The 24,254-nt window shown below is 37.9% G+C and overlaps 1 protein-coding gene across 9 annotated transcripts in view; it reads left to right on the top strand.

Moving 5' to 3' along the window:
* KCNMA1 (potassium calcium-activated channel subfamily M alpha 1) overlaps positions 1-24,254 on the top strand; it is a 904,559-nt gene that overhangs the window by 843,665 nt on the left and 36,640 nt on the right. For all 9 annotated transcript variants that reach the window (XM_072636209.1, XM_072636218.1, XM_072636155.1 and 6 more), the window contains 2 exons: positions 13,527-13,640; positions 19,320-19,450. In XM_072636209.1, the coding sequence (XP_072492310.1) occupies positions 13,527-13,640; positions 19,320-19,450 (245 nt within the window). The remainder of the gene's footprint in view (positions 1-13,526; positions 13,641-19,319; positions 19,451-24,254) is intronic.

Below are 24,254 nucleotides of genomic sequence, written 5' to 3' on the forward strand. Positions count from 1 at the left end.
CAGCAGTTGTGGTAACTTTCTATTCGTGTAGATGTAGATGTAGATGGAAGTATATACAGCTACACCTACATACATATATATGTGTGTATATATCAGACATATATGTATATATGCATGTATATATTATAGAAATGAGCAGAAGTTTGTGGGAAAGTTGATTTCTCCAGCTTATTAAATATATATTGAGAATCTTTTATGTAACAGTAGCCCTTCAGAAATGGCTAGAGGAAAGTTTTCCATGATGGGAGGCTATTGTACATGGATTGCAAGGGGATGTACTGTATATCTTGGCAAATATTTCTTTTACACTGAGTTAATTTCCCACACATTTCAGATATGGACATTTTAGTTTGCTCATGATTAGTGACTCTGTCTTCTGCCATTGGCTCTCACAACTAAACAATGGCATTTGGAATTTTAAATGGAAAAAAAAGGACATTTGAACTGCATGACAAATGTTGAAAAAACAAAACCCATAGCACTGAGAACATAAAGCAACTATTTATAATGTAGAGGTGGTTACCTTTTAAGTCAATCTATCATTTTAATGAGCTCTTTGCATTTCTTTGATTAATGTTCAGACAAGAGAGGGGGGGAAACAAAGGGTACAATAGAAAAGTGTGGCCTTGACAGCATGAGGGGGTCTTCCTGTTTATTTTAGCCTTACCCACTTAATATTGCTGACTTGCAATTTATATATCCATCTTTGCCCTAATGCAAAGTACTCTTGTAGTTTATAAGAAATGTAACCTACCATGAAAGAGAATCTTCTAATTGGTGAACCAGCTTTAATTTTTAACTCTAAGGGCAGTGTAGGGAAATTAATCCTGAACAGATGGGCATGATACTAGTATCTAGTCTCAAGCCACTTAGTTAGTAATCATCTCCACCATGGACAGATCTCTGACCATAATAATAATTCATACTTTTGTAGCATGTTAAGGTTTAAAGCATTTTCCTCACAACAGTGCTGTAGACCATGTGTCACTGGCCTTATCTTTCGAATGAGGAAAATGAGACTCAGAGAGGTGATGTGACTTTTCTTAGGCATCACAGAGAGAAAAATGTTTGAGCTGAAATTCAGACCCAAGTTTCTCAACTCCCAACCCACAATTATTTCCATGACAACACATTCCCACAATGAAAAATAGGTATTGAAGCTAGAAGAAGCCTGAAAGTTCATCTCAATAGCAAGACTAGAACAGAAAAGTAGGTAACATGATTGCATTTGATATTAATAACTTATTATTCATGTCAATTGGTGCACAAAATAAGGAGATATATGCTTTCCAAAGGTGTTCTCCCCCGTCATTGAGGAAGAACAAGGCAGAATCCAAGGTGGAGAAGGATTCCATATAGAAATGAGATGCAAGTTTATGGATGACATTGTACTCATTGCATTTAATGATGCCTCCTAACTGAGAGCCATAATCCCTCAAAAGAATTTGACTGAACTATTCACATAGGTCAAATAAACAAGCAAACAAATAAATAAGTGAATTTAGAAAGTCTATTGGCCAGCCTTGGGTGTGCCTTTGGATGAAAAGACTATAGAGTTTGCCCATCAATATTTCAGACACTGAAAATGGACAGTGAGCTGAGTCCAGCATTGAACAGATGAAGGAAAGTAGACCGGATTGTCCTTGGGAGCCTGCGGAGTTTAGCTTCACTTGTTTGTTTTTAGTGATTCCTAAGTATCTCTGAGTAACAAAAATCCATCCATTTGATGCCACTGTTCTTCCAATGATGTACAGTCAAATGTTTTGGGATACTAAAATTTAGAAAGAAATTGAGTTGAGGAATAATCAAAGGGGAGTAGAGAGATATACGGTGAGTTGGGGCTGTAGCATATCAAGCCTTATTGTATGCCAGGATATTTTACCCCCATTGACTTTATCTTAACAAGGTGACTTGAGGGCACTTTATACGATGCTCACTCAGGATATGCTTTGATAAGCTTGTCCCAGGTTGGAGAGACAGGACAAATAATAATGATATCCAGGAATGTGCATGATTTTTGTATGGGTGCTCTATTTAAGCAAGTGGGATTCATGTCCCCATACAATGGCTTTACAATGAAATGCACAGGAGGGATTTTGTGTCTTGCTTCCCTGTCCCAAATCCAAGCTCTAACAAGTGAAAGGTGCCTTAAGCAGACTGCAGGGCTGTTTCCCCTGGGATATTCATCAAAGACAGAGGCTCCAGAAAAATAGCACACTTGAATATATCAGTGTAATACATTCGTGAATGTGAAATAAGAATCAGAATTATAGCTCAGACCTTTACCCTGTCCTGGAGAAATCAGTAAAAAGGATTTTCTATAGCATCCAAAGAATGAAGATGAACTCATGTGCATTCAATAAACATTCTTTTCACTGAAGAGTGAGCATTTGAAGTATTTTACCTGGAGCTGGGAGAAGGCCCAGTGATGTGGTTCAGATCTGAGAGACTTGTTTGAAAAGGTATCATATAAAAGGGATGTTCTCTGTGGCCAGAAGGGATTTATGTGACTCTGATCCTCATGTCTCTAGGCACTGTGTGGGAGATAGTTATCATTCTATGGTCATGCCCATCTCGATTGCAATATGCCCAGGTTATTTGACCTAAACCAGATAAATTTACAGGTTGAATAAGCCTGGGAGTTTTTCCTCCGTCTCCTCCTGACACTGACCTCTGGCACTCTCCATGGTGCCATACCCTGCCTTAGGTTTTTAAGTGGGGACTGACAAGGTAGGAAGGCCTTTGGGCACTGCACTTTTCAGAAAAGCCACCTTCTTGCTAAACAATCATTTTTTATTGAGTAAACATAGGTCAGTTGCCCAACTCTTCTGACTTGGTGACTCCAACTTCGTGGGAAGCCACTAAAAGCAACTGTGAGAAAATATTATGAGGTTAAACAGAGACTTTCCTTTCTCTGGATTTCTCTTGCAGCCATTTATGAAAATCTATTTCCCAAATCAGCCCTGTGCTCATGGATTTTTTCCACAAGTTAAAAAGCAATTGTGCTCCTAGACATGGAATTTTCTTTCCTTCATGTGCTGAGGAATTTGTTGGAATACATATTGCAGAAATGACTGCTGTGGTTATTACTGTAGTTGCTCAGGGGAGCTATTCAGATTCCTCATTTATTGGAGCTTAATAGATTAAAAGTCCAAATTGAGTCTCATGATATAAGCCTAATCAAGTTCTAATCTGCATAATTTTCCCATAAGCAGCTATGGGAAATTTGTATAATTTATGTTTCAGCAGTTGCCAATCATGTGTTAAATAGCATTGTTGCATTTACTTATCAAAATATTTTTATTGATCTTCACTTGCTCTGACATTTGACTTGGGGAGTTTTTTTTTTTTTAACTCATAGGAGATTTATCTTCTGGATGATGTAATAGAAGATGTTTCTCTTGATTTTTAACATGCCTTTCTAGATAATTTTTAACTCTGATCTTTTGCTTTTACAACGGCATATTGAATATCTGTCTCAGCATACAGAGATGATTCAGTCTAATTCATGTCCCAAGTTTAACGTAGCATATGGATTTCTAACCATCATTTATATGCACACAATAAAAGCTAATTTGGACTTACATTTGAACCAATTCCTTTATGTTAAATCTATGGAAGTCGTAGTGGAGAGAAAGAGAAGAAAGCCCTTGTCTTCATTTCTCCATCTCTGTCATAGGAGGTGATGGATAAGAAATTTCCTTTCTCTCACTCATTGGGAGATTTCACCAGGGAAGATTTAGGAAAGTACTTTGTATTTCCCCCAAGGAAAAGCAATGTAATAAAGCATTTATTATATGTACTAAACTGTGCATTGGAGCTGCACAAAGTACGTTAAGCCTAACTACAATGGGTCCCTGTTCTGCTGTTCCCTACTATTGTTTAAAGGTGAAAGCAATAAAATGGTATGGCCAATCCAACCCTGGTTGACTGCCTTGGTTGGGAAAAGAGAAGAGAGGAGCAGATTGATAGAAGGGAACAAAGTACATGCTTAGGGTGGTGAAGGGAGAAGGGCACCGGATTTGTAGGGAGCCTAGACTGTAGAAGGTGCTTAATAAATGTTTATCAAATAGATTCATCCCAGATTCACATTACAGATCTGTGACTATCTCTGAAACATTAGACCAATGGTTTCCTTTCTCTAAGCCTGAGGTTGTCAGCTCTAAAATATGGAGGGTGGACTACATGTCCCCCAAGAATTTAGAAATATCCAGATGAAGGGAAGCGATTGTTCCTTAGTGCTGCTTATGGCCAAATTTCATCTTCCAGAATCACAATAGTTTTAGATCTGTCAGGGACCTCAAGAATTGTTTAACCTAACTCACATTGGAAAAGGCTCTTTACAATAATATGCTCAAGTAGTTATTTAATCTTTGGCTAGATATCTAATAAGGTGGGACTCACCACCCATTGAGGCAGTCCTTTTCATTTTTGTACAGCTGTATTTATTAGCAAGTTGTTCCTGACATAGCCAAAAATTTGGTTTTCTCTGTGGTCACTTCCCCTCTTTCTTCCTGATCTGCCCTTTAGGGTCAGATAGACGTAGTGTGGTATAGTGGAAAGGGCATGGTTTAAATATTAAGGACCCTATATTCAAATCCTTCCTACTTTTTGGTCTTAGATACGTCACAGCCTCTCTGGTCTCAGTTCTTCATCAATAAAACAAAATTTTGTTATTGTTCAGTCAATTTTCAGTCGTGTTTGACTGTTGTGACCCCTTTGGGAGTTTTTTTGGCAAAGATATTGGAGTGTTTTTGCCATTTCCTTCTCCAGATCATTTTACAGATAAGAAGACTGAGGCAAACAGGACTAAGTGACTTGCTCAAAGTCACACAGCTACTAAGTGTTTGGGGCGAGGTTTGAACTCAGGAAGGTGAGTCTTCCTGACTCCAAGCTCAGCGCTCTAGGCACTGCACTGCCTAGCTGTCCTAACTAAAGAAAGGGCAGGTCAACAAATACGTATAAATGAGATCCAAGGGGAAGAATAGGAAATACAGTTGGAAAATAAGGTTAAATTTCAAGGAAACCAGGTGTGCCTTAGACTAAGAGTTTATTTCCCATCTCTTACCTTCAGTGGAGTGAAGCTTCTCTAGTCCTCTTGAACCTTGGCATTTGAAGCTAACTTAACCCCCTGGCTTCTCCAAATGCATCCAAGTTTATGACCTAACTGGTGTAGATTTATTAAGTTGTGCCACGGGAGGACCTGGCATGAACCACCATGGCATGTGAGTACAGAGTCAAGACCAGGAATATAATAAGTTGCTGCCATAGGAGAATCTTTAGGGGAAGAAGTTGAAATGTACAACATCTGTCATACCTTATCTGGTCCCCTGACCCATTAGGGCCTTATAGACTTAGAGCTGAAAAAAGATCTTCATGACCATCCAATCCATTTTACAGATGAGGAAACTGTGGCAATGGAAATTAATCAAGCAGCTTCCAAGTTCATGTAAGCTGTAAGCATCAGTGGCAGGGTTTGAACCCAGTCCTCAGAGTCCAGAGTCAATAGCCTTTCTTCTTTACTTACTGACTGCTTGCCCATATTCTTGGCCCCTACAATTGATTTCTCTGCTTGTTTCAGTCCTTGGATTTCTTCATGCCAAATAAATCTTTGTCCTGATCTGGCCTGGCTCTTACATGGATCTTGTTTCAGACCTCGCTCTTGTAGTTAGGTTTTAGAGTTAGAGAGGGATTGACATATCCTAATAACAATGGTCAAATGAGCTAGGAATATGAAAAGATTTATTGAAGATGTGAAAACCATCTTAAGATATTTAAGGGCTATTATTTGAAAGAAACAGAAACCTTATTTTGCAATTCTCAAGAGGGGAGAACTAGGGAACAAATAGTGGAAATTAAATAGAGTGATGCAGGTTTTGGTTCAAATTAGTACCTGTGTATCAATTTCAGTTGTCCAAAAATGGGATATGGCATGCCATTTCTAGTAGTGAGCTTTTTATATTGTAATAATTTGAGTACAGTTTGGATAACTATTTATCAGGGACATCCTGCTCACCCAGAGGATAGTAAGTTTTATTAGATGACCCATAGGGTTCTTTCAAAATCCTAAGATTTTACAATGCTAAATTATTCTGTGTGCTAATCTATTCACCTAAAGTGTATTATGATTTTTGAACTGAAGATTAGTTACTCTGATGTAGTTTTTTGCTTAACCAGAATTTCCCAGCTCTGCTCTGGAGAGATATCCCCAGGTGATCATAAAACTCTCAAAAGTGCACACACTCCAAACCCAGTTAAGTTTAATTCACTTAAATTTAAAATATAAACTTATTCCATTTACAAATTTTTTAGCAAAGGACACTTGTCTTGCAGAATTTAGTACAGTGTTGGCCATCTTTGGTCCCCAACTTGATAGTCCCTGTAAAGGGAGATTAAGAAGGGAAAGCATCCCTATGACACCTAGTTTCCATCTTTTGAAAGAGCTAAGAGAGGAAATAATGAAGTGAAGTAGCCAGGGCAAAGATAAAAAGTTGTAACTGGTAGGTAGAAGCCATTTGGGATTTGCTAGTCCAACTCAGATTGTTCAGGGTTCCTGAACTCTATACATATTCAAATCATTTAAATTCAATGTTCATACAACTTTGTAAAGTGTGTTTTATCTCCCCACTACCGTATCCCCCACCATTTCCCATGCTCTGAAAGTTTCTCTTCCTTCATGATGCCATCCCCAAATAACTCCAATCTAGGACAATTTTGATTTGCTTTCAATCTGCTGAGCATTTTACAGATGTACTGAATGCCAAATTGTCATGTACTTGCTTACATGTAACCTTGGTGGTATTCTTTGTTCCTAAAAATTGTCTCCTTAATCAAACTAGAGTTTTCTCATGTGCAAAATCATGTCTTTTCTTTCCTTTCCATTCTCCCTACTGCCTAATACAGCTTTGCATACAGTAGACACTTATAACATGCTTTCTAAATTAATTAGTACTTGATTGAAACCCAGTATTAAGTTAGATGCTTTTTCCAGTCTCATTTGTTCTCAGGAAGAAAATCCCAGGTGTTGGTTTTACAGATATTGACATGAAACAACTTTTGCAATTCTTGCTAAAGGACTTAGTCTGAGTAATTAACAGAAGTGCTCTGCCTGACGGAGACCCAGCTCAGCCTTCAGAATAATCACCGTACTTGGAAGAGAAAGCCTTAGCTAGCTGATGATGTGAACTAGGCCTTTTTATGGGCAATCTAAATCCCTGGGCTTGGACGTGTTCAGCTCAGAGTACAAGCAAATATGACCATTGATAGTGGAAAATAATCCAGAGCAAAGTAATAGAAACAACTAAAAGAGGGACGAAAAATGTCCGAAAAGCAAATGATTGAGGATATCTTTAAGGAAAGGAATACTTCTCATAACAAATATGACCACCTGCTTTCACCTGAACTGATAGGTGCAAAAGATGTTTCAGGACTGGAATCAATAGGTTCTGGCAATTGAATATGGTAGCACCATTAACAGAAATAAGGAAGAGCAGGTTTAGTATTGTATAAACATGTTACGTAAGAAAGTGAATGGTAATGTCCTAGCCATCTAGGATGTAGAATTCAAGCTTGCCTGGGGCTTCAGGGAAGAACACTTTGAAGATCACTCCTAATATTGGTTATTCTCATGACCTCATTGTCATCCCACCCAATTAGTCCCAAATGAAAGAATGTTGATGCTTCCATGGAGGCATGAGTCCAAGATAGGAGGTTCTTACTCTTGATGTGTCAGGGAATCATTAGATTTGAGGGAATCTATCTCTCCCTCTCTCCCCTCTCATATTCATTATTCATTTCTCGCAGTTAAATCAGTAGTTATTCCTAAAATTAATTTTCATGATTTAGTTTAGCTAATGAAAGTCATGTTTCCCAGTTTCATTATTCACTGTATGTTGTTTAGGATGCCTGGAGGATTTCATGGGTTTGTGGTATAGACCCACAAAGATAGAATGCAAGGATTAAAGGTTGAAGAAGATTTTTATCCACCTTTGCAAACATACATGGAAGGTTCACAGCATTCAGTGACTAAGTCAAAATTTAGATCTATTTTTTTTTCAGCTGCTGTTGTAATGAATAGTATAGATGAGGTCAATTTTTTGACTTCATTTCTTTTTCAGAAGCTAGATTCCTATCCCTCCAAAAAAATTGCAGTTGAGAAAATGGGATATATATACACATAACCCTATATGCCCACACATATGTGTGTATGTGAATGAAAGTAGAAACATAAAAAAAATGTGAATTGAGTAGCAATGGTTTCACTTAACCAAATGAATTCAAAGGAAATTTGTACTAGAGGAAGAAACATTTTGAAAGCATTCAGGAACTGATTTTCAAGATAACTCAGAGGAGCATATTCCAAAAGAACAAAAATAAATAAATAAATATGGCACTATTGCTAGAACAAGCCTTTAGCAGTTGCCAATTGATACGCTTACTTTCTTTCCTCTACATTTTTTAAATGATCTCTGTATACAGGGAGGGTATCCTTGAAAAAAAATTATGAGAATGGAATAAACAATTTTTCTCAAATAATTTTCTATAACAGACCACGTTTTCACATTCAAACATTTTACTGAGACATATAGAAAATATGTTACCTTTCTGTGATTATTTTTCATTGGTAACAACACACACACACACACACACACACACACACACAAACACACACTTGACTCCACAGAGTAAAAAGCAGCCTTAAAGGCACTTTCTCCAACAAAGCATTTCCTAGATATTTGAAAAGCCAATACACAAATCCGGAGAAAATGAAACCACAGAGGTACTTATGCTCCATGATCATTTTATCATCAGTATCAAATAAAGCATAAAAAGTGTTCAGCACTATCATAAAGGCTGTTCGGGGGGAAGAATCCAAATGGGATGGGACAATTCCCCATCCTTCCTCCCTATTGTTCATAGTTGTAAGTGATAGCGTAATTATTACAGAGCACTTTTCAACCCTCTTCAAGGAAATCCATTGCTGTATGAAAGAAATCACTCTAAGAGACCACACAGGAAGATACAAACAAACAATTCGTATTGCCCAGTTTATGACATTTAGTTGGATGGCAGCCAAGCAACTGGCCAGCACCATAGCTGGACAATGAATTTGGTTCAGAATTGAGTAAGAGGAGAATGTACTAGAATGTATTTAGAGAATTTTGTAGAGGTTTCAATGATTTCCCATGTTCCTTCCCACCAAGAAAGCCATCTTCTCCTAGTAATGCTGTCTGAAGGTGTCATGAAATAATGGCAAATCACAAGAACAGAAAAGAAAAGAAGTGCTAGTGGCTTCAGACTATTATTAATGGTGACTTTTGAGGATGGAGTGACAATAAAAGCCTTTATCAGCTACATAGAACTGGAAAAAAAAGGTAAATTGGTCATTTACCCAAAGCAAGGGTTTGAATATGGATATTGTACATATGCCCCCTGCAAAATCTTAAGATGTTGGAGAAGGGTTTTTGAATGTTTGATGGATTATCTGTGAAGGGTTTATGCCAGGCTATGGTGAAGGATCACCCAAGATTAAGAAGTATATGTGGGTCATATTAATCACAAGGAGGAAGAATACCCTTGATAGTGAGGTCACAGGGATACAGAAATATTGATGGATTTTTCAAGCCAAGTATACCATCTTCCCACTCCATCGTTGGGGTGATGCTGAGGAGAGGGGGGCCAGCAATGGGCCACCCGCCAATTTGACAGTTGTGAGTGCTAATGGAATGAAGGGAAATGGAATATGAAAGCAAAATGAAGTCAGACTAGGAGTTGGGCATGTCATTTCCAAATAAACGTTTCATGCAAAAGAATCGAATCTTTTCACAGCAGAAAATGGAGTCTTTAAATAAGATAAAATAAAAGCATTGCCTTAGCTTGTTCCAGGTTCTGTAATGAAATACAGTTTTCCTAATATCCTGTGACCTGAATTTCTCCCTGCTTTATGGATGCTATTCCTTGATGTACAAACCTGTATTTTCTCCAGTCAGCATTCCATGATGGCTGTCAAAATAAAGGCCATGTATTATGCATATAGCATTACCGATTTAAGGTGTTTACTTGTCAAGTTGAAGAAATTCAAAAACGTCATATTCACTGAATTCGCATGGCTGTCACTGGGAGTTTTTTATGCCTTTGAATGAAACTTTTGATGAAAACAGTTTAGGTTTTCCCTTCACTTTTCCAGAGGAGGGAAACAGAGAGCATTTTCAATCCAAAGTTATACAGTTGGTGTGTTTTCCTTGAGTCGAGAAGGATGGACGCTGAAGCTCTCCCTAGTTTCTTCAACAAAGATGCCACGCTGTCTTTCAGAAAGTGAACTAATTGTTTTCAAAATACATTCAGACAAAAATTAAATAATGTGCAATCAGGAAAGGAAAATTAGGTCAAGTCAAGAACTTTTCCCCCTCTGAAAGAATGAAAGAAAGTTATGCTCAGGAGAAAGAAAAAGTAAGATCTTTACAATTTGTGGCATAGGGGAGAGAGTGATGGACTTGGATCTGGAAGACCTGAATACAGATCACTCTTGTTAGCTACATGAACCTGGGCATGAAACTTCATAAACTTTAAAGAGCTCATTAAATATTAGCTATTTGTATTGGTGTTATTATTATTCTCATTATGTATTTCAGCTCATGCCTTTTGGACTAAAAGAACAAAATGTAATATCTCAGCCCTGGGAATTCTTTTCTCTAGCCTCAGTTTCTTTATTTGGAACATGAAGAGGTTGGATGCAGTCTATGTGATTTGTTCTAGCCCTGGGAGACTATGATTTCCCTAAAACTCCAGATATCTAAAATGCTAAACTTGTCTTTATCTCATTGTGTCACCTTGGAAAGACAATTTGGCCAGAACAGGGAGCTGATGATGAAATAACCTGCTGGGAATGTTTGAGGTTGATTTATCTGGAACTAGTTCATGCTAGGTGTTTAGCTCTCTGTCCTGGGCACCTGGGAAAACAGCAAGAGATCTCTCTTTCCCAAGCATCTAACTCATTGGCTATTTTATGCAGCAAGCTGCTGTGGAGATAGGTGGGGAGATACACAAAGTTAATGCAAACCCTGCCATCATACCTGCCCTCTGTGTGAATGGGAACAAATCAGCACTTGCTGAATTAAGCTAACAGTAACATTTACCATATGCTGCCCTCTGTAAAATTAATTTCAGCTGAATAAAATTGTTCCTGCCTTGCTTAGTAATTACTCAACGAAATTATCAAAGTCACATGAGATGGCTATTCAGCTTGCTTAGTAGCCTAAAGATTTTCTCATTTTTCTTGTATACATATACTTCACATAGCCCTGACTTATTTATGCAAACATGTATACTCAATATTAATTATTGAGATCCATAGCATCAACTACCAAGGAATCAAAAAGGCAGTGATCAAACTGGCTACTTTCCAAACTGGTTATGACTAGAAACCCACTAGACAAAGTCAGTGTATAAGTTTGAGAGTTCAGTGTAGGTTTGGGTAGGAAACTCTTCATGGCAGTCAACATGATTTTTGAAAAAGGAAGAAAGAAAGAGAAAGAAAATAGGGAAGAGAAAGAAGAAATTATGGGGGAAGGAGAAGAGGAGGAAAAGAAAAGGGTAAGAAGAAAAAAAGAGAAGAGAATAAAATAAAGAAATATAAAGAAAGTAGGGGGAAGGACAAATGGATGAGAGGAAAGAGAAAAGGAAAAGAAGATGAGAGAGCATGGAGGTAAATAAGGAATGAGAGGATGGAAGGAAAGGAAGGAAGGAAGGGGATGGAGATAAAGATGAAAGAGAAGAATGGAAAAAGAAACAATTAGCTGAAAGTTTGTTCCTGTAATGTAAATAGAGTGCCAATGTCAGAAATAGATTTATGGTTGATGATCTAACTTGTCGATTCAATAGGTCATGAATGGTATTCTTTCAGTTGACATTCTAATACTTGAAAATCATCTTGGATGGCAGAATCAGGATCTATAAAGGTCTCTAAAAGCTAGAACAGTAGGTTAAAGCTTTGATAAAATTTATTTTTAATTATTAATTAACAGATTTTCCTCCTACCTCTGATCTCACTCTTACTTGAAATGTCTGGTGAAGAAATCATTCCTTTGTATCTAGTAGTCTTATAAAAAATTGCCTGAGACACTGAGAAGGAAAGCAACTTCTGTGGTAACCTACCGTGAATATGACAGAGTGAGATGAGACTTAAGTTTTTCTGATTCCAAGGACATACCTCATTCCATTATGTCATACTGTCTCCATATTTGATAAAGAAAAATATATTATCTTGATCTTGTTTTTAAAACAACTGGTCATTGGCCTGAGGATCAAGAGACTGAATACTAATTGTAGTTTTGGTAATACTGTTGGGCATTGTAGACTTCCCAAACTATGTCACTTTGGGGAAAGTCACTCTTTACCTAACTTTTCTCATCTGTATTGTGAGCAGAGTGAAATAGAAAAAAATGTTAAAGTCTTTTAGAAATCAATTATCCTACATAAATGAAAATTACCATAGAAAAAAAGGAAGGGGGAACATTCACTAATTCTAAGATGAAAAAAAAAATTCTGCTTAAGAGATAAAGATCTCTTAGTCATAATGGAACACAAGATAAATTTGAATTTGCAATATACTTAGAGGATTTGGGGAGGAAACCATTCATGTAAAAATGACTTGGAATCTGGGTGCATTGTCAAGTCAATATGAAGAGCACTGAGACCTAGTAGAAACAGTAAATGTAATGTTAGGGAGTCTATGGAACAAGGGAAATGTACACTGCTTAGGTCTGGAGTACAGATACCATATTTTAAGAAGCATTTTTGACAAACTGGAGAAGTTTCATAAGAGTCCAATTAGAATGATGAAGGAACTTGAAATTGTATTATATGTGCACTGGTTGAAAGAACTAAAGATAGCCTGGAGATGAGGCAACTTGGGGGAAATATAATCACCTTTAAATATGTTAAGTATTGCCATGTAGAAGAGGTATTGTAATTTGCTTGATTCCATTGGTAAACTAGGATGAATGGGTTGAAATGGTAGGAAGGCAATTTTCAGCTACATATTGGAGGAGGAAAACTTCAATGACAATTAGAATTGTCCAAAACTGGAATAGACTACTTCATGGAATGATGAGCTTTATATCACTGGAGGTTTCTGAGTAGAACCTAAATGACCACTTCTTGTGATATTGTAGGAGAGATTCATGACATCCTGTCTGACTCTAGGAATCTCTTAGCTTACACATTTCCCATGCCTAGGGAAACATTTGTTTTATTTTATTTTCCAGACAATTACACTGATTACTTTAATGGAATCAACTGGTTTCACAGAAGGTCTCTATGAAGCCATAACAGAAGTCAGTTGTGTCCAGAACTGTATCAGAAGTCAGTTAAAATGATTTGTGTCTCTATCCTTTAAAAAAATATTCCTCAAAGGAGACCCTGGATACTTTTATATTTTGACACTCAAATTTATTGTATTTTTACTATGCTCTAAATTCAGTCCTTCATATTCTAATCCTAATTCTGCCCTATCTTCTGTCTTCCAGGTTTCACACCACCAGGAATGGACAGGTCATCCCCAGACAACAGCCCAGTCCATGGGATGTTACGTCAGCCATCCATCACAACTGGGGTCAACATCCCCATCATCACTGAGCTAGGTAAGGAGATGAATTTACAAACTGTTTTCCTCTTCCTTCTTCATAGGGGGAAGGAGGAGACAAGCTCACTTTCATGGCTTCTCTCTTTTTGGAAAATAGCCCACCATGAATATAGACAGTGTGATACATGAGAAAGCTACATAACATGTTGGTACTGGGGAAGTGGTGGAAGGCTGAGAAAACTTTCATTTTCGATAAAGGCTGAATTCCTACTTCCTTCCTATTGGAATCTGTTCCTGAAAGTGTAGCAGAGGAGGATTTTTCATGATGAGTTCTATCCCATTTTCTATAATGGTTTACTAAGCTAGCCTTAGTCACAAGGGAGCATCTCTTCTGGGTATCACAGTAATGAAGTAATGAGGTAAACTCTCCCAAACTTTGTATGAAATTTAAGATCATCCAGTCATAGAAACTGGGTGAGTTGGAGAAGCCGGCTTATTATTCCCAAATTTAATCCCTCCGTACAAGCTTAAGGCTATGTTTCATGCCACGATGGCCCAATAGATTCCGGTGTTTTAAGGACCTTGGACTATCTGGATGTGACATTTAGAAGAACTACTGCTGAGCTCTGAGTGGCCAAAGGCAAACTAGCAAAACCATTGAATTGTGTTCCACCACCACCCCCAAATGCAAATACAACTGGGGGTCCTTTGTCCTTTTCCTTTAGTACTGTATCTCTCTGACTCCCTCCCTTTTCTCTGTACTTTCTTTTCCTCCCCTCCCCTCCCTCACCCTAAATTGTTGTACCCTATTAGCAAAGCCTGGCAAACTTCTGCCTTTGGTTTCAATCAATCAGGAAAAAAACAGTGGAACGCACATTCTCATGATAACCGAACTGGGTAAGAAGTATCGTTTGCCTTCACGTTGGTGTCTTTTGTTCTATCTCTGGTGCTCCAGCCCTCATCAGCTTGTTCTTTCTTTCTCTGGCTGTAACAGAGAGGCTACCCTCATGGCGCTGCTTTGAATGTGTTTTATTTGCGGCTCTGGTTGGAATCAACTGTCTTGCTCTGGCCTTTCTTAATGATTTTCTTTTTTTTTCCCACCCAGCATCTGTAAACCTTTGATCACACCCAGCTGACCTGGCAGCTGTTTCTATAGCATCTTCACACCAATTCATTTTCTTTGACCTGGGTCTTTTTTTTCCCCCTAGCACATCTCCCTGCCCTCCCTTCTCCCTCCTCCTTCCTCGCCCCCTCCCCCCCAACTCTTCTCTTTTATTTTTTTCTTCCAATTCTCTGTCAGCTTGACTGACATAGCTTCACAGCTCTCATAGGAAGTCAAAGAAGAAATATAAAAATTTCAAAATACAAAACCTAAGATTGTGCCTTCCCTCCAGCTGTTTATTTTCCTTTGTTCTGACTTTATTTGCCTCTTTCACTAGACCTTGTCTCAGATGCCCAAGTTTGGAGGCTACCAAGGCAGTCGAGCTCTGGGGAGACACCTTCTTTTTAAAAACAGCTAATGAGAGGGCTTGAAAGGGTTAGATTAGCCAACCCCCATGGCAGAGCACTACCCCACTGCTCTGACCCCATCTGGTCTAGAGACTTTTCTGGAAAATTCAGAATAGAATCTCATCAGGAAAACAAAAGTGTGAAACCACAACTAAATTTGTCAAGTTCATATATGATTCCCCTGCTTATTCCATTGACTTGGTCAATGACACCATGGACCAGATGAGTAGGAGGAGGTATCAGAATGGGGGATTGGTCTTACAAACCAGACAGTCAGTAAAAGTGCTGGGGAAAGCATCTCCTTCACATGGCAAATGAAACTCACAATCCATTTTCTTGGCACAACCCCCCCCCCCCCCAATATATTTCAGAACACGAGAGCTTTTAACACAGTAATCTTGCTTGTAAGATGTCCAGAAGCCAAGGAATAAATTGTCAGCCATTCAGCACTGCATTATTGTAGATGTGACTATTTATCAGAAAGAAACTCTCTCAGGTCAAAAGTAAAGTATCTCTGTTCCGTGTCTACAACCGTGGGATAGATGTCATCTAATATTTATAGCATTTTCCTGAGCACTTCAGTCCGGGAATTTTCTGTCACATAATCCCAGGGCTCTAAGTCTCAAGAGGTCATATGGTCCAAGCCCCTGTCCTAGGAGAAAGACCCCCCCCCCCAAATGAGGAAAGGGCTCACTAGCCTGTTTCTAAAGATCTAGTTCAAAATGATTCTACCTCTCTCCATCTGTAATGGTGTTTCTCAGTCTTCATGATCAGTAATTACTCTTTATATCCACAGCATCTCATGTGCCAGAGTTGAAGTCCATTTCTTCTTGTTCTAGCCATAATAATACCTGACATTTCTGTAAGGTGTACAAAAATCTTAACAGTTTCAAAGTGCTTTCACAGCCATTATCTCATTCTGTTCTCATGGCAGACCCTGAGACAGGTAATCCCCATAGTCTCATCCCCATTTAACAGATGACAAAAGTGAGCCTCAGAGAAAGTAAGTGACCTACTGAAGATCCCAGAGTTAATAAGTGACAATCAGGACCCGAACCCAGATCTGCTTACTCCAGGCCAAATGCCTACATCATTCTACCATTCTCAATAGGAAGGAAGAGAAGGGTTATCACTTTTATTTCATTATGCTTTGTATATTTGAAATTTATTATTTAATCTCCTTTCAACCTTCTCTACATTATTCCTCCCAAACCAATTAAATTTATCAAGTGCCTACTATGTGCTAAGAACACTCATTTAGTTTTTCTTTAGAAATCCTATTTTCAAGTGTTTAAAACTCCCCAAATCTCTCCTCTGACAACTTCTTAGCCTCAATTTTTTTTCTATATCCCTTTAAAATTGCTGAATTGGACATTGGGTTTTATTTAGAACCTGCTCAGTTCTTTTTTAGCTCTTTTTATGACTTAAATATTCTAATGTCATTAAGAGAAGAGTTGCCCATAGGCCATTCATATTCATAATGATCTGTCTTTATAAACTCCAATATTTCCTTCTCCTTATAACACAGCAGTGCCTTCTGCCCATTTTCTAGGCAAATATGTAATAATTCAGGGTGCCCACATTCAAATGATGATTTTCTTTTCATTAAATTTATCATAGTTACTTGTGAACTGATATTATAAATAAAATTGAATTTTACTTTTCAAAAATAGATCATAAAGTATCCTTAGAAGCACATATCTTCTTTCTAATGGAGGCAAAGCTAGGGCAAAGTAACTGGGACCTTGTCCCGATTATGGGAGTTCAAAGGATGCTAACAGTACTTACAAGGTACAAAACATCTGATTTTAGCATATTAATAGTTAAAATGGCATCCTATCAAATGACATATTTCCTTCCTTCCTCTGGTAGTCACACTTAAGATTAGCCCCTTCCTTCTTTGGCCATGTACTATTTCCTCATCAGAGATCTCACAGTATCCCTCAGTATCTCTGTCTCTCTACCATTGACCACTGGAATCTTTCCACCATACTCAACTGAATTTAAAGGTGATTTGAGGGTATATTTTCTTGTTAGTTACAGCTTTGCCCATCTTTATTGGGTTATTTATTTATTCATTTCCAATGTGAACCAGTATCATTGCCTACCACATATCCTAGGTTGAGGTATAGAGACTGAGGTATAGAGAGGATAAAAATCAGCCTGGGGACATTCTTATGAAATTGGGAATCCTAAGCGGCCAGTAAAAGGCATAAGAAGCCAGAGTGCTTAGAATGGTAGAACAAATAGAAAACTAGAAAATTTATAACAGAAATAACATAATAGCTACTAGTCTAATGATGGGGATCGAGAAGGAATGGAGATAGAATTAAATTGAAAGGATGTGGGTAGTTGTAACAGCAAGCACCCCAAAATACACAGGGGGGCCTGCTATCACAGGTTCTTAGATCTGCATTTATAAAAGGAAAGGAAATTTTTGAGAGGTCAACAATCACTTTAATCAGTTCAACCAAATGCTTCCAGACACATCTTTTTATCTTTTACATTTCCAAAGCTACCAAGCTTCCTATCAATTTAACAAACAGAGAAAACACAGAGAAATAAAAACCAACAGACAGGCCTCCAATTGTCTTACCATTACATACATACATATTTACCAGAGAGGGAAGACCCAACATCTGGGTTTTCAAAGCCAAGGGGGCTGCTTAGCAGCTTCCCAGAGTCTCATCTGGCACATAAACCTTCCAAAACTAAGCACCAAAACAAAACCTCCCCTCAGAGTATATATACTCTTTTCGGAGCCAGAGGACACAACACCTTGTGACCCTGTGCCTCATTAGTAATTAGCAAAAGGTATGGGCCTTCATAGGAAATATGCCTCCCCTAATCAAGCCTCCCTCAATATCCCCACCTGAGGTCTATCAAAGGGTGGGAAGATTTTTAACTCTCATTATAATAGTGAATATTGTACCTCTGCATCTTACTTTAGGAAAACTGAATGGGATTTTTAAAAGTTAACTCTATGCTCTTTTCCTCCTTACCTTTCTTTTTTCTTTCTTCTATCCCAAACAAAAAAGACACAAGATGAGGCACTGATAGTTTCTCATAGAAAGTTTTCTTTTTCACCAGCTACAGCAATGGGTCTTTTAAAAAATCCCAAGAAGAAGGGTTATGAAGGCATCATGAACTTCCACTTTCATCTTACTTTCACATTTAGATAGATAGAAAGAAGACAGATAGATTACACACACACATACAAACAAATGCTAATTTCTGGAGTCTCATTGGGAATTGATATCAATTTGCCATTTAATCTTTACTAAGTTGAGGACATCTCTATGACATGATCAGTCAGTCTTCACTTTCCTGCCTGGAGAGTCTTTACTGGCCACCTAAAAGTTGGCATCAGTCTATTTAAAGAGAATTACATAAGAGAGTAATTCATTTGGGAAAGGAAAAAGAGAGCTTGAATTACCCCATAAAGCCCAAAAGCCACACTTTTTTGTTGCTATTGATGAGAAACATCCATCTGTTAATGTTACCCACTTTGATTTTTTGCTCTGGAGTTGATAGTATCAGTGAGCCTTTAGCAAGTGCCCAGTAAAAAGCAAACTCCTTGAAGACAGGAGCTCTTTCATTTTTGCATTTGTATCTCTAGTACCTAGCAGAGTACCTGGCACACAGCAGACACTTGGTGATGAATAAACCTCTATGTGAAGAGCACTAGGACCATAACAAGGCAGGAGTAAGCCACTGTGGCATCTCATAATATATTCAAATCATCTACTTGCATGATGAACTTTACTCATCCCCTTTTGGGGGTCCCAGGTCTTCTTATTTTATAGTAGTGAGAAATCTCAGTTTGTTTCTCTGTACTGAAAGTCACTATTTGTCTGAGTAAGAATTCAAGCAATCGAAAGATGTGGCTCTTAGGTTATCCCTACAAGAGGGACTGGTTTTTTACCATTGATCTGAGAGTCATCCCAGAGGAAATTATCCCCACTCTTTGAGTCCCTATGATGTCAGCCAAGGGGCTTGCCTCATGAAGCAAGGAACTCCAATTTCCATTTCTCCCTCATTTCCACCCTTGCCACTCCAGGATCCTTATTTACTCCTCCATTTTAACTTCATTTCCAATACCATCAAAGAGACTGCTTATTGACTCTAAGCCAGTATAATGCCAGGCTTTATTTATTTGTTCATTCATATAGCTTAGCTCACAAAGCTGGAAGACTGGTCACTGACTGATGTCTTATTACTTTTCTAGTGAATGATACTAATGTTCAGTTTTTGGACCAAGATGATGATGATGACCCAGATACGGAACTGTATCTCACACAGCCATTTGCATGTGGGACAGCATTTGCTGTTAGTGTCCTGGACTCACTCATGAGTGCGGTAAGTAAGAAAATTCTGTCGCTTCCTCCATATTGTGTGGGGAACTCCAGCCAGAAACACTGACAGAGAAATGAAAGGACAGAGGTTCTGAAAAGGCAGAAGGGAATCCTAAACTTTGTCAGGAGACTGAAGGGTGAAATACTGATGGTTTGGTGGAAAGGACACTGGATTGGGAATCAGAAAAAGGGAATGTGGATCCCAGGACTCTTACTATCCATTTGGTGCAGTCATTTTAACTCATTGGACCTCCAGTTCCTTATGTATAAAGGGGGAGCTGGAGTAGAAAATGACCTTAGGAGTTCTTTCTAATTTGCAATCCATGCTTCTTTTAGACAGTTTATTTCTTTTAGCACATATCTCAGAATCAAGGTATTTGCTTTCTTAAGGATGGAAGAATGAGGGTTTCAATCTGGTCAGATTGTAGATAGCTTGAATACTCAGATTTGTCCTTTTTATTAAACAAGGAAAAGATGTCAAAACAGGCTAGTGTTATTATCCATTCTTTCCTTAGAATGAAAAGAATAGGCTTGTTAATTCTCATCATTTCACTAAAATAGGACCTCTGTAAATTGAAACTTTCAAAAAACATGTTCAATTTGTCCCATGCATTAGACAAACAATTAAAATAGAGTTTAAAACAAAATTTTCAGGCTAAATTTTTTGTTCATTCTACCTATCTTTTTCCTAGGCTAATAAATCACTGCATTAGAGTTGAGAAAGATCTTAAAAGTCATTAAATCCAACTCTCTCATTTTACAGATGAGGAAACTGAGTCCCAGATATATTAAGTAACTTGCTCAGGGTGATGTAGGTAGTGTTTGATGCAGGTTTTTCACTTGGGTCTTCTTGACATCATGTCCTACACTTAGTCCATTTCCTTGCCTTGATTTTCCAAAGAAGGTCTCTATTTTCCTCTTTTCCCACCAGAGGATGCAAGAAAAGATATAATTTGTGAGGTGGGTGGATTGTTAGTGTTTCTTCTCCCAGACTTCCTATAGGTCGATTTCTCTTGGAGACTTCCAAATCCAACAATTCTGTATCCTCCTCTGCTGGCTTACAGTGGGATCTGTTCCATGAATGAAGGCAGAGAGCTCACTGGACCTAGCTCATGCACACCTGAAAAAGCCAGAATTAATGAGGGAGGCTACAGAAATAGTACAAGATAAGCCCCATTAAATAGGCCTAATATACTGCACTTCTGGCTTAAAAATGATTTCTACAATTCATTCCTTTAGAAATCTCATTTTACCTCTGATCCTAATTAGAAAGATTTCAGAAGACCATTTATGTTATGAGAAGATTAAAATGTTTATAGGCGACCTTCCTTTAGAGCTTTGAACCACACTATCCAAATTAAAAAGCAAAATTACAAAATGAGACATTGCCTTTAGATAGGTATTCTCCTTCAGATTTTTTTTCAAATTACTCTGTCCCAGAGATGGAATGTAGTACGTATTGAGTAACAAGGCTCTCTGAGTTTTCATGCAGATGTTCATGGGAATGTGTGTGGTGGTGCAAGTGCTACGTATATGTGTGTTTGTGCTGTAATAATAATGCATAAGGATTTGAGCCACATCACTCTTTTCATCATCAAAGGGAATAAGGCTGCAAATCATTTTCCAAATTGGACCATTTGACTAGATATTTTGCATTTCCAAACCTACATGGCCAGAGACTTTGAGGCACAATGAAACAAGAACAATAGTAAATATCACAGGTAGATGTATCACGTCTTATATGCAGATGATGAGTTTATGCCCATCTATTTAAAACGTACTCCATGGTAGGGGCCGTGGTTTCATTGACTTGGGGAACTCCCAGGAGAGGAAACACCTTCTAACAATGCAGGTCAGCACCTTCTCTACCCCATGAGAAAGTTCTATGTAGAACAGGTGTTCTTTTTTTTTTTTTTTATTTTGTAATGTTTAACAATCACTGCCATACAATTGCGATTTTATCCCTCCCCACATACTCCCCACTACCCCCCTCCCTCCCCACGACTGCATACAATTCTGTATAGATTCTACATATACTTTCCTATTGAGTATATTTTCACTATAGTCATGCTATGTAGTCAGACTAAGATAAATGAAAGAAATTGTATAACAAATCAGAACATGATACACAAACACATACACATACACAAACATGATCTGCTACAATATGTGAGTGACTTCCATATTTCTCTTTCTGAGTGTGGCAGGCATTTTGCCTTGAGATCCTCCATTGGGATTTTTTTTTTTTTTTTTTTGGTAAGAAGTTCTTGTGTTATTACAAAAATCTAAGTCTACCAGAAAAAACTCTCACACACTGTGGTTGTTGCTGTGCATAAAGTTCTCCTGGTTCTGCTCCTTTCACTCAGCATCAGGTCATATAAGTCCTTCCAGGCCTCTCTGAAGTCTTCTTGTTCATCATTTCTTATGGCACAATAGTACTCCATTACATTCATATACCATAATTTATTCAGCCATTCCCCAATTGATGGACATCCCCTTGACTTCCAGTTTTTGGCAACTACATAGAGTGCTGCTATAAATATTTTTGTACATGTGGGACCCTTTCCCATTTTTATCATCTCTTGGGGATATAGTCCTAGTAGCGATATTGCTGGGTCAAAGGGTATGCACATTTTTGTAGCCCTTTGGGCATAGTTCCAAATTGCTCTCCAGAATGGTTGGATGCGCTCGCAGCTCCACCAACAATGAATTAGTGTTCCAACTTTCCCACATCCTCTCCAGCATTTATCATTTTCTTGTTCTGTCATGTTTTCCAATCTTATAGGTGTGATGTGGTACCTCAGAGTTGTTTTGATTTGCATCTCTCTAACCAATAGTGATTTAGAGCATTTTTTCATATGATTATAGATAGCTTTAATTTCTTCCTCTGAAAATTGCCTGTTCATATCCTTTGACAATTTATCAATTGGGGAATGACTTGTATGATTATACATTTGGATCAGTTCTCTATATATTCTAGAAATGAGGCCCTTATCCCCGAGCTTAGCTGTAAAAATTCTTCCCCAATTTACTACATCCCTCCGGATTTTGGTTGCATTGGGTTTGGTTGTGCAAAAACTTCTCAGTTTAATGTAATCAAAGTTATCCATTTTGCATTTCATAATGCATTCTATCTCTCCTTTAGTAAAGAATTCTTCCCTTCTCCATAGATCTGATAAATACACTATTCCTTGCTTCTCCAGTTTATTCATGGTATCAATCTTTATACCTAAATCATGTACCCATTTGGACTTTATTCTTGTGTATGGTGTCAGGTATGGGTCTATGCCTAATTTCCGCCACACTGTTATCCAGTTTTCCCAGCAATTTTTGTCAAACAATGAGTTCTTATCCCAGAAGCTGGGGTCCTTGGGTTTATCAAACAGAAGGTTGCTATATTCCTTGCCTACTGCATCTTGAGTGCCAAGTCTATTCCACTTGTCTACCTCTCTGTTTCTTAGCCAATACCAAGTGGTTTTGATAATTGCTGCTTTATAGTACAGTTTGAGGTCTGGTAGCGCTAGGCCACCTTCCCAAGCATTTCTTTTCATTAGTCCCTTTGATATTCTGGACCTTTTGTTTTTCCAAATGAATTTTGATATTATTTTGTCCAGCTCTAGAAAGTAATTGTCTGATAGTTTAATTGGTATGGCACTAAATAAGTATATTAATTTGGGTAGAATTGTCATTTTTATTATATTAGCACGGCCTACCCATGAGCAACTAATGTTTTTCCACTTACTTAAATCTGACTTTATTTGTGCAAAAAGTGTCTTGTAATTGTGTAGAACAGGTGTTCTTAAATGTTTTAGGGTTTCCCCTGGCAACCTATGGACTCGTTCTTAGAATAAGGCTTTTAAATACATAAGATTAAATCCATAGGATTACAAAGCAAACAAGGTATATTGACATTCAGTTATCAAAATATGAAACAACATGGACCCCAGGCTAAGAACTTCTAATATAAGATCATCAATTTAGAGCTGGAAAGGACCTTAATGGCCATAAAAATCCAAACCCCTTTATTTTACAGAGGAGGAAACAGAGGCACAAAAGGTTAAGTGAATTCCCAAGGATTATACAGTTAATGTCTGAGGTGGAATTGTGAACCCAGGTCATCCTGACTCCAAGTTCAGTGCCCTATCTATCATGTGATAACTTCCATTGTGCATTTTCTACGATCTCAGTTGGTAGGCATTTACAGCTATGATTTGTTGAGAGCCCCATTTCTTCTTTCTGGCATGAAAGAAAAGGGAGCCAAAATCCTTCAAGAGATTATTTTGGGAAAAGAATGTAACTAGATCTAATGGAAATATGTCTGACTTGATTTGCCCAGTGCTAGCTAGTTTGTGTATTACCCATCAAAAGACTGTCCAGGTATTGTTTGAGGCAAGGTTCTCATTATTTAGAGTGCTGAAGTTCTAAAATAAGGTTTCAGAGTTGTGCTTGGTTCAACTGATAGCTAGATTTCTGAAAACAAACCAAACAGAAACAAAAATAACACAACAGGAAAAAAATACATCAGTTGTAAACTGCTCAATTCATTTTTTGGGGTTGTTAGTTTTTTTTTTCTTCTTTTCATTACAATCAGACTGGCATTTACTCAAGTATTGAGAAGAGCTGTTGTAATTAAAAACAGCTAAGAAAGAAATGGAGGGAAATTATACAACATGAGTGACGCCTTCCACACAATGGGAATCAAAGAGAGAGCACATTCCAGCTTAGGCAGCTGTTTACAAACAACACTGAAGCACAATTCTATTTAGATGTCGATGATCTCCTTTTTTTCTCACCCTCTTCTCCCAACT

The sequence above is a fragment of the Notamacropus eugenii genome, chromosome 1 (assembly GCF_028372415.1).
Source record: "Notamacropus eugenii isolate mMacEug1 chromosome 1, mMacEug1.pri_v2, whole genome shotgun sequence".
NCBI lineage: Eukaryota > Metazoa > Chordata > Mammalia > Diprotodontia > Macropodidae > Notamacropus > Notamacropus eugenii.